This window comes from Rhopalosiphum padi, chromosome 2 (genome assembly GCF_020882245.1).
Source record: "Rhopalosiphum padi isolate XX-2018 chromosome 2, ASM2088224v1, whole genome shotgun sequence".
Lineage (NCBI taxonomy): Eukaryota > Metazoa > Arthropoda > Insecta > Hemiptera > Aphididae > Rhopalosiphum > Rhopalosiphum padi.
The window spans coordinates 12,840,862-12,853,173 of record NC_083598.1 but is presented as its reverse complement, the minus strand read 5'-3'; the positions used below and the strand labels follow the sequence as shown (position 1 = coordinate 12,853,173).

General features: G+C 26.4%; 2 protein-coding genes across 4 annotated transcripts in view; both read left to right on the top strand.

The window, feature by feature from the left end:
* LOC132921507 (uncharacterized) overlaps positions 1 to 3,547 on the top strand; it is a 32,134-nt gene extending 28,587 nt beyond the window's left edge. The window contains exon 3 of the mRNA XM_060984568.1: positions 2,312 to 3,547. Within this exon, the coding sequence (XP_060840551.1) occupies positions 2,312 to 2,393 (82 nt within the window). The 3' untranslated portion in view covers positions 2,394 to 3,547. The remainder of the gene's footprint in view (positions 1 to 2,311) is intronic.
* Positions 3,548 to 5,389: 1,842 nt separating this feature from the next.
* The window catches only part of LOC132921140 (Kv channel-interacting protein 1-like), a 411,785-nt gene continuing 404,862 nt past the window's right edge, over positions 5,390 to 12,312 (top strand). For all 3 annotated transcript variants that reach the window (XM_060983998.1, XM_060983999.1, XM_060983997.1), the window contains exon 1: positions 5,390 to 5,649. The gene's annotated coding sequence lies outside the window, so the exon portion shown is untranslated. The remainder of the gene's footprint in view (positions 5,650 to 12,312) is intronic.

Sequence of the window (12,312 nt, the reverse complement as noted above, 5' to 3'; positions counted from 1 at the left end):
TATTTTATAATATATAAATATAATATTATTAGTACTTTTATTATAAAAGGATATTAAAATAAGTATAAATTAATGAAAAGCATTTATTATTCCATGTACCTATTTTATTCTTTGAATTAAATATTAAATTTAAAACTATTATTGTAATGTATTTTTGTTTTTATAGATAAATTTGAATCTGCAGCTAAATAATTATAATAATAGGTATTTGGTTTAGAAAAAAGATTTTTAAAATGCGTGATATATATTATATAGCAAGCTTATTTAAAAAGCTTTTGTTAATCATACTTTTTTATTAATAGACACAGTGTTATTGTGTTACATACTAAAATGTTGTTAATAATTTAATTTTTTTGATTATATGAAATATATGTAAATTAATTATATGTACTAAGTAGATTTGCATTATAAAATAGTTAAAATTTTGTTATGGTAGTAATCTGCTGCTATTTATAATTTTGTTTTCAAGACCATTTGTTTTTCAATATATTTGTAGTATAGACATTATAAAACACCTTTTTAGTAGTTTAATTTTAAAATCATCATAATTTATGACTACATTCAGTAGTTTGAAATTTTCATGAGTGGTATTGATAATTTTTGGAAACCAATGTAAAACAGGATTTTTTTGGGAATTTTCGTTTGATCATAAATTTATGTTAATTTTGTCTAGATCAGTGGTCGGCAACATTTTTGGACTCCAAGGCCACATTCATAAATTAATAAGAGTTCGAGGGCCAGACAAAAATAAAAATGTTATATTCCAAATTATTTATAAAAAAAAAAATTTAAAGCGGGCCGTTTACATAGACGCACTGGCCGGATGCGGCCCGCAGGCCGCCGGTTGCCGACCACTCAGTCTGGTCTAGATAGTATTTCTGTAAACCGGCATCTGATAAAGTCTCTTAAATTCACAAGATTTCCTTTTAAACATTTTATTATATTCAATTAAAAGTTTGCAGTTTTTTCGTTCTAGTCACTAACGTTATAGAATAATAAAAATGTTTATTGTATACAAGTATGTGAGTAAGATTTTCAATTAATTAATGTATGTATATTATATTAATGGTAGTGTTATAAACTGAATTTTTTTGTCATAAACCATCTACGTCGTTGCCTCCCAGATGGGGATTGTTCGTGGGTCAAGATTAATTACCCAATTTAACTTTTCCGAATCAAAAATTAGGTATATATAATTAAGTTTGAGATTCACCGGAAAGGGGTTGTAACGTTTCTTGTGCTATATTTCTCTTAAGTAAACTACCCTTTAATGATTAGAAGTTAAGTAATGGAACATGTAGGATACAGAAAATTAAGACTTGAGTTATTCACTATAGGCTATTCGTTTCCAGTCGTAGCGTACCATACAAGCTGCAATAAAATCTATAATATTTAATTAAGCTTGATGATTTTAAAATGCAAATTATATGACAGGAATAAGAGGAAAAGCGAACATTTTTCATTCGACGAATGCAGGGACCCAAGGAAGTGTAATAACTTGTATTATTAAGGTTGAAAACGTCTATATTATTAACATAATAAAGGCATTTTGAGTGTAATATTAGATTCACATCATCAAAATTATTTTACATATTCAAACCTTTGTCTAAGGATTTAGTTCTTCAATTAGTTCTATTAGAATAGTATGGCTTAAATTATTTCTTTTTATTTTATCAAAAATTTAAGTAATTATATCTCAAATAATACATTTTATTGAAAAATAAATTTATAAAAATAATGTTTACGTGAAATCAATATATTTTGTCGTTATTTGAGAATTTTGTAAATTTTTTCATCTTTTAAATTTTAGTAAACCAATCCTAAACAATATATTTGAAAATCATTAATTTACTACAAATTGTTATCATACCTAATAAGTAATAATCATAACTAGTAAATCAAAGATACTTATTATGTGATATACGCATATTATATGAGAATATTGAATACGAGTATGATAAATAAAAATCAACGCATACCTAATGTGAATACATGAATAGTGATCATAGTGTGTCGATAACTGTAGATGTCATCATCACAACATAAATTTGTTGATGAAATAGGAATTTAATTGATTACTATGTATCGAAAATAAAATCAAACAAGAATGTTTAGAATATTATTATAATAGAATATGTTTTTTTCACATTTGAAAAAGTTTATCAATAAATTAAATGACATTCATTAAAAATCATTATCATAGTTATTATTAAACAAACATTTAAATAATTAAAAATATTATATTTTTTTTGTTTAATTAACAGTAAAATAATTCTATATTATTACTAAAATGTGTATTTTATTTTTTTAGGTGTAACGGGGAAGAGGCCAAGGAGGTGGTCATCGAGACGGCACTTGGGCAAAACCTGTCCGGTGATTCCGAATCATCATAATCATCTCTAAATTATTTTTTCTTTACTCCATCGTATTATACTACTGCCAGTGAGTTCGCTAGAAGATAGGATAAAGGTCACTTTTTTCGTGTTTTATTGATGCGCTCAATGTACAGAGACATTTCCAAACGGTGGGCACGATAAAAGCGCACCCGAAACAATCTTCCAGAAACCTCTGTTTATCAATCATATTTGATTCGCGGTCCATGATACGATAGTAATACATGACGGCACGAACTAAAAAATAATGAAATATAGTTTAAGTGTCTGTCGTTATTGAAAACTAGTTCCTCTGAAAAATAATGTGTTAGGTATATCTATAAAAAAATATAATACAAAAATTATGAAAAAAAAAAAATGTGTAGGTAGTTTATAACGGCAAAATAGTTTTTGTTCCCATCTAAACTAGCCGATAAATTTGTTCCAATGTGATCAGTAATTTTCTAAATCGATATCATCATGAACTGTGAATTGTCAACCGTTATTTCGGGTAGAACAAACAACAGGGGATATTATTATTTATATTATTTTTTATTTCATTTGTTGTTATACTTTCCATTTTTTCATATTCTATAAATTTCCTACACCTTAAAAGTATACAATATAAGGAACACCCGTCGATAACTTATATCAATCGTAACGAACTGTAGTTATGTGTTAACAGTAGTTTGGAATGATTTTATTATTATCCAATGTATATAGTTTGATTCAAAAATATTCTTCACCATTCAGCGGCCAAACATATGGTTTTTATAACTTAAAAAAATTAAAACTAATCTACCAATATACATGGGTCGGCTATCTGTTATTGATAGGTAGGTACTATGGGCCAGTTGATGTCGCTTCAATGTCAATATAAAATAATAAAATTAAACTCCAATATTATGTTGAATGTTCATATTTTATTTTGTATCTTCAAAAATATTTCTGTACAATATGAATTATTTACAAATCATCGCTAAAGGATTACATAATATCGTGCTAAGCGTAAGGTGTCGATTATTGTATTATTTAGGGAATATTTTCTCATAGTAAACTAAGGTATATTTATACATTATTTTTTAATAATTTATTTATGTTGTTTAGAGTTATATTTATTTAGATTTTATTAATTTATTATTATTTTTTTTTAATAAAATATTTTATTGAATAAACTATGTATTTATTTATTTACCTGACCTACGAAATATAGGGATATTTATACTTATAATTTATTTTATGAAGAATTTTTTTATTTAATAAAGAAATCATTCATTAGTCATATTAGTTACTTGCATATGGATTTGTGTAAGTAGTAAAATGTTTTAAAAATTGCCCAAAATAATAATTTATTTAATACTTAAATTGTTACAGATAATTTACATCATAATTGTTTGGTAATAATAAAAAATTAAGTGTTTTGATTTCTAAAATTAATATTTGTTTTAATATTTTTAGTTGTAATTAAAAGCATTAAGTATTGCAAGGTATAAAACTATGGATTTTAGTATATGATGCTCATATTATAGTTCCCCATAAATATTTCATAACTTTGATAAGATAATTTATAAATACATAAAATCGGACGTATACTATTTAAGTATGTTTATTATTTTATAGTAACAGTTAAGTCTTATATTATGGTTCATTATTAAAAATATTGTGTAGAATATAGAAGCATAGGAATAAAACGGTAGTTATTAAACAGTAGAGTTTGAAGAGACTGCCGTACATTTCAATAGAACAAAATATTAAATAATACTAAATAGTAAATACAGTCTGGAGTTAATAGAAATATTTACAACCTGTCAAAATGGCTAGCGTCCTCTAACGGTTGACGTCGTAGCGACCATCAAACGTAACGTCATGTATAGAGGATGGAATACTAAGATATATTTAAGGCAAAGATTATTTGCATTTTTTATAATTTGATTTACGATAATATGTGAATTCATTATTGAAATATTGTAAATTAAAAAATATAATACATTTCAAATACACGTTGGTTTTAAAAACTCCGCCCATCTCGTGATGGTGTATTTCGTTTTTTGATATTTATGTTTTTATAACCCAAATTTGATACATTTTCTATTTGACATAAATACAATACTAATTTTGTTGCGTATTACAATAGAATTTTTTGTATTACTAAAAAATAGTTTGCATAATATTGTATTGCAATATTATTTTTAATCATATTATTATTTATTAAACAAAACTTATAATAACTTCAAATAGGTAAATTTGAATTTATTTCTATTGTTTTTATAAAAATACAAGACAATAATCATAGATCATTTTTTATTTACTTACTTTATAAAGAGATATTATTTCAGTAAAAATAGGTACTATATAGCTATTATTAATTAGTAATTTGTCGCTCTGGTATCTGAATGAAAAAATATTTTGTATTTATTTAATTTATAATAGTCATATATGTATACACTATTCAACCTATATGTTTTTATTATTTGTATTTGGCTTTTTTTTTGTTAAAATTGTTTCCTATTATACTTTCAAAAATGAATGATATAAATTTGAAATTGAATTGAATACTGTCTAACACCGAACACCATGTTAAAAGGTAGTTGGGTAAGTTCCTTCAAGATGTGAAATGTGAATGTTTCGATGAGGCGCAGATAATACAATATAAATACAATAATGTACACGCGCCTCAACAGACAATATTTTATATTCATAACAATTTTGAATTTTGTTTTTCTACTAAATTGACAAAAATAACTTTGTCTCGAAACAAGCGGACGATAAACACTGTTCAAAAAATATAAATAGATTACTGTGGTACCGATGCAATATTATTAATTGCGGTTCATCGTCTACATCATAATAATAATAAATAATATTATTTTGTTATAACTTATTATTAATTATTACAGAAATAAAACACGTACAGTGAGGGTTTATTATTATCATTGTAGCGAAACTACGTCCCAACGTGCGCTGTGTCATGACGAAGGGAAGACGCGTGCTCGTCCCCGGCAGTAGCGTCATGACGCACCACCGGGTCGGATGTTAGAGCAGCTCGGTGCGCTCTCAGGTTAGAAGAGATTATATTCTCGTAACGTCGCGCCGATCACGTATCACACGCCAGTGGTAATGCGATTCGTCGCGGTCGAATAATATTTAACGTAATAATATTATCATAATCATAACATTGTTGTATCGGAAAGGAGCAGACACCCGACGGTGACGTTTCGACAGTTTCTGTAACGAGAGTTCGTAGCAGTGCGAGGGTATTGTTGCTCGGACTCGGAAGGTAATAATATTATTATTATTATTCTACAATTTTTATTATATTAAATACAAAAGAAAATTATTGTTACTCTAGTTGTGTTAGTTAGATTTTTCTAGTACATATTTTAAACGAATAATTGCAATAATTGTCATATTATGATACGTTGCTCTTTTTTTATATATACAATCGAATTATACAGGTTCGTGCATGTATTCAATTTTTTTTTTTGAAATTTACAATTATTATTTGTTATATAATTTTAAAAAGAGATTGATTTCACAGACCTTTCTCATAATAGGCGCTAAACACATAGTCAGGACTTTAGTAAAAAAAAAATTAATATTTTACTTAATTATTATTTGTTATAACATCTACGAACATATTTTTGAAAATTCTATGGTACGCACGAATAAATAATTATTTAAAAAAAAATTTAGGTTTCTATATAACAATTTGTAAAAAAATGGCTTACAATATTTTATATCAGCAGTCTGTTCATTTTTTATGATTCGTTATTGCTACACCAACGTTGTTTTAAATTTATAATCCTTGGTTTGATAAAATAAACGTATCCAATTAATCATTTTATTAACATGTATAATTAAATAAATGATAGTTATTAGTTAATACTGTTTAGAATGACACAAATTCAATAAAGGTATCATAATATTGCAATAATGTTCGGTACTTACTTAATAAGTACTAAAAATATAAAACTAAAAAGTTATTATAGATATAAATATATATATAATGTTGTGTATTTAGGTTACATAGTACAGTCATCTTCGCTGTATTATTAAATTACAATTTAATTTAGTTATAAAAGCTTTAAATTGTATTTAAATTATGAACAATTGGATTATAAGCAATATAACATTATTACAAGTAATGAAATTGTTGTACTTATATATAGATAAAGATGGTAATATTTTTGTTGTTATTAGCTTACAATATATTGATATCAACCAATGTAAATATAAAATATTTATATTATATAAATACATATTATATATGTATAAACTATAAGATCTTAAATTATTTTATCTCCCATAAATTATTAAGTTTAAATTTCAGGAACTGGAATCAAATCGTTAATTAAATGATGACGAGTTTTAAACTTGAAAATGTTATCAAACTTAAAGAAACAAAGAAAAATTGTTTTTGTTTATGTTGTTGGTATTGGAAAAATTTCTATACAAATTAAAATTGATAAGCAAAATTAAAATACAAATATAAATCTAAATATTATGTCTTGTATAGTATTAATCGATTAATTCATATTTGATTATGGTATAATCAACAATAGGTTACGAATAAAAAAGAAGGGTAAAATAAACTTTTAACACATTGAATGGTGAAAAAATAAATAAATATTAACAACAGTCAAATAATTTACAAAATTAGTAAGTAGGTGTAAAAATGTAAAAATGTTTTTTTTTTTATTTGAGTGGTATAAATAAAATATTGGATTAGGCTTATAAATAAATAAAACTATTAGGTTACAATGGTAGTCTTATAAAAAGTTAATTTGACTTCTGTATTGTGTTAGTAACGAGTCGCACTGTCATCGGTTTACGACACTACGTAAATAAAGTAAATTGTTGACATTAGTTACGTTAGCCAAAAAACTGCTTTATATTTTTGAAAATGATTCAATACGAAATTAAATTTCTTGAACAATTTACATTAATAATTTTGTTCATTTTTAAATTGAAATCCAATGTTCTAGAAATTATTGGTATAATATGTAAACATTGTAAACTATAAAACTCATAATTAGGCGTAGAGCTAAATAATATATTATTTATAATATTACTATAGAATACTTGTGTAACATAGGAGTTATTCGTTTATTATATTTTAGAATTTTGTGTTAGAACTCGATAAAAAAAAAATAACAAACGTGGAGAAAACGATTTTTCCATAGTAATATTATTACGCTGGAGAGACGTAGACTGCAGTGGTGCAGTTGCGTATAAACATCTGCATTCTTTTATGTATTATAATAATATTACCAAGAAAATAATGTAATATATTTTTTTAACATAAAAAATTGCGAATAAAATGCCGTTTACTTCCGCATTAACCAATTTTTATAATGAATAAAATATGTAAAATTATTCACAGTAGTCGATGGAGCAATCAGAACTTTGTGGTCGATTTATTTATGAGGTACACATATCTTTTATTGCTGAAAAATCACATATGTGCATGTTAGTATATCGACTATTTTATAGTTCTTTATTTTTATTTGGCACAGAAAAGCGCTATTTTCAATAGTTGTTTGTAAAATAAAGTTTTTTACAGGTGTTTTATAAGTGTATTTTTAATAAAATAAATTTAAAATAACGACTACCTCCATTTTTAAAAATAATTTTTAAGTTTGAAATATTTTAAAGACTTACAAATTAAATATGAGCTCAATCGTGTTATTTTATATATTTAAAATGCAATATTTCACAAATTGTAGGTGACAAATGATTGAAAAATTTATTACTACCTCGAAATATGCCAGTAATTGGCCCAATACTATTATTAATTATCAGTTTTTTTTTTATTAATTTTATCATTGAGTTCATTTCAGTAGTAAAGCCCACTTTTTACAATCATTTAAATTGTATAAAGTTCACATAAGAGATTCTAAGAATGTCATACTACAAATTATTTGAATGTCATCGGTGTGTGGTGGTAGTTGTCAGTTGGGCATGTTATTTGGTATCCTACTATAAGATAATAAATACTCGCATTATATTAATGTTGTTTATTTTGTACGTAAATTGATTAACAATAAGCTGATTGACTGTCCTGTGAGTTGTTTAAATGTCCCTAAGATCTCAGTACTAATGATAAAGGTCAAGTTCATCCTTAAAATCTATTCATAATCGTAATGTTTGACTAATATTCCATGTCATAGCTCATGTATTTTATCAAATAAAATAATATATTATAACATTTATTGTGCATATATTGTTATTTTACACTATAGTATGAATCTTTTGCGATAAATTACCATCTTCCATTTATACGTTTTAAAATAAATAATTTAAACTATTGTTTTTAAAGTTTTTGAAAGATAACATAAACACTATGGTAAATCGAGCTGCTTTTAAAATTGTTTTTCAAGTGAGAAAATGTATCATTGCGGTTTTGAATTCAAAATAATTGTTTAAAACTGCCTTCCTTCGAGGTCGACGAAGCGCTCGCCACTAAGTTGTGTACCACGTACTTAACATATTTGCTACCTACTGTTTTTCGTGTCTATAACAGTGGCCCATACTAACATACAAGCAATTTCCGGTATTATCATTGTTATTTTTTGTTTTATACATATTTATGAAACCCTACCATGTTTACCCAGAATATAAAAACACAATGAACTAGATATAGACTACAGTCTACATTACTTTTACTTTTAGAGGGTACAAATAATATTATAAGATGATTGAAGAAGATTGATGTTTAAGATTAATTTAGTATGTGGTACAGGTTTCGTTGGATATAATAGGTATGGTTGCCAAAACGGAAATACCGGTTGAACATCAACAATGAAAATAGTACTTCCGGTCCAGAGAAGTGTAGTCCGAGGTCGAAATATTATGTGATCACCAAAAGCCTCTAACACCACCAAACTACGGAAACGAGCATAGTTGTATCGGAAGTCAGTTTGTATGAGTTGCTATGTTTTGGTGGTTGCCGAGTATCACTGTTAAAATTTGCAATTATTTATTTATTTTTACCCTTGTTTTTTTCAACATAATGGTTGATATGTTTGGTTGGTAATATTTTTGTATAGACGAATAAATGATAGGATGAATATATAGCACAATTTATTGTTATATTATTATTTATTAATTTGTCATGATAATTTATGGTTTACAATGATGATCGTAGTTATATTTATGTATTTATATTTTATAAATATAAAAAACATAACAAATATCAGATAGGAAAAGTTTTGCTGAAAAAAAATGTAAAACTTATAATTATAATTAAGCATTTAAGTTTAGATTAAATCATCTATTATTTTACGCTAATATTATTTAGTCCTATTTATACGTTTGAGTATTTTAGTATTTTATTGTACTATAGTAGGGGTGGTGAACCTTTTTTGTGTTAAATGCTAAATTTTTTAAATCAAGGTTTTGAAAATTTTTTACGTGCCTAAAGGAAATTATATTTTCTAAGGATAAAAATATAACCAAGCGCACCTTTTTTTTGTAATTATAATTTGTAAAATGTATAATATAATTTGTTTCATTGAATTTCTTATAACAGTTATATCATAACCTTATATACAGCATAGTTTTTAATAATTTTAATATTTTCGCGTTCCGTTGAAATTTGACTACTGTGCCACCCTTGGAACGCCAAGGAACTAAGTCGCCACCCTGTTCTATAGTATCAATGGAAAATTAATTTTATCTTCAATATTATCATTCCTGAGTTATGGCATAACCTTATTAAATGTTATATATATGCATAATTCGAATAAGAAAAACACATTGTTAATCTTATTATACGTATTATACTCGTATTTTATTTTTCTATTAAATAATTAAGACATGTACTAATTATTTTAAATATATATAGTTACGTGACTTAGCCAATTTTATCATTCTGGAATAAGTAAAATACAATATGAGGCAAACTATGCTCAGTAAATATAATATTTTACATTTATTTAATTGCTAAGCAACCTTAGGAATCGTTAAATTAAAATTTTATTCTATGGATAAATAAAGAGTATAAATATACAGATATACTACTTCCAAAAAAAGTGGTAAATACTAAATTCTTTATCCAGAAACTAAGTCTATATGACGTAAAATATAAATTAATTAAATTAATTATCAATAGCAAAATTAAGTTATTACCATAAAAAAGTCTTGAGAAGTAGGTACGGTTGAAATAAAATATATCGGCGATAAAAATAACAAATAATAAAACACGGAAGGCAATAACGATTCTTGCCAAAAGCAAATACGAATCCATTATCAATCAATATTATAAAGAAAAGAAAAGTTGACAAAACTTTCTACTACATAATGCCATAATATAGTATTTACACAATTTATAAATTAATAATTAAATACAAATTAAAATACTTTTTAAAGAATAAAAATATCACTTTAAAATTCACTTGAAATTTAAAAAACGTACCATTTTTATCGGCATTTAAATAATTTACAATCTTCTACGTGTTATCCATATGAAGTAATGATATTTTTAGGGTGCTATATGTGGGTCCACCGCTATTTTATGTGGGCATATTTGTGTTTATATTTTTTTGTAATAAATATTTGTTTCAACTTGTTAAAAAAACTTTTTATTTAATTAATCTATTATGCACCGATCGTGTAATGGCTAATTACAAATCACTGTATTCTGCCTGACTACCGAGGCTGAATTATGATTATTTTTCTTTATTGAATTTGTCTTTATTATATTTTATAGTTCTATACATGTATGTCAAACGCATTTGGTTAGAATGGTAATAATTTTAAAATTAAATGCAGTTATTTCTGTAAACAATATTTGTAAAGTTTTTTTCATAATTAAGATTAAATATTATAATATTACAATAGCTGTTAACGATATTTACGTCTTATAAATTGTTTTATTTAATTATTATACAAAGTTTAAATAAATAACTTAATAAACTATTCTCATTATTTGTTTATTGCCGGATAAAGGTAAATGTGTTAAAAATAAATTATTCTTTTATGCACTTAAATCATATTATTCTGTACAACTGACGTGCTCAATCTACTCGACACTGTGCGTTAATCCACCAATGTCTTCAATCGGGAGAAGTGGAATTAGTTCTGATTGATTATAAATCTAATTAAATACCGACTATGCACCAAGGGGGTCGCTTATTATAAACAAATATTTCTCAAACTGCGCCGTCCGATTAATTACATTTGATAAACAATATTGAGCGAGAAGAAATATACTAATTTATAATACGAAACTCATAGAAGAATCCCGTAGGGTTAAAGATATCGATATCATTACGATCTAATGCCACCTTAATATTACTCGTAAAATAAAACAATATTTTTTTCGTATCAATTATGCAATAGGCACTTTATCCATAATACACTGGTACTTTATTTTTGAATATTATTAGTTTTTGTTTTTTTTTTTTTATATTTTACCGTCCGATAGACTATCGTCAATGATTGTATTAATACCTTCTTCCCTCGGTATAATATCCCGAGGCGTATTCTTCCGTTCTACCTAACGCAGAGGCGAACGTGTGCCTTATATGTGTCTACTGCGGTGTGGAATAATTGAATACGTGTCGCACGTAGTCTCCTATGCGTATTTTCGATTTTTCGGTTATTCGAAAATACGTATTAATAACGACGTTATCCCAAACACTGCCGTAACTATTGACCGCAAACAAAATACAACTGCGATATCACATTATTATCATCACGACGTTTAGCAAAACGTTGGATTATGACGTGTCTGTGAAAACGTCTCGTGCGTACCGGTCATGCATCAGCGCGCGGGCAGAATCGCGTTGACCGCTCTATTTTTGTTGTCGTCGTCGTCGTCGTCTTCTACGGTGGTCGAGACTACTGAGGCCGGTGGACGGGATCCGCTGGACGAGCTGCTCGCGCGTTGGTCCGCGGCCGCGGCCGGTCGACAACAGGATTCACGGGACGAGCTCCG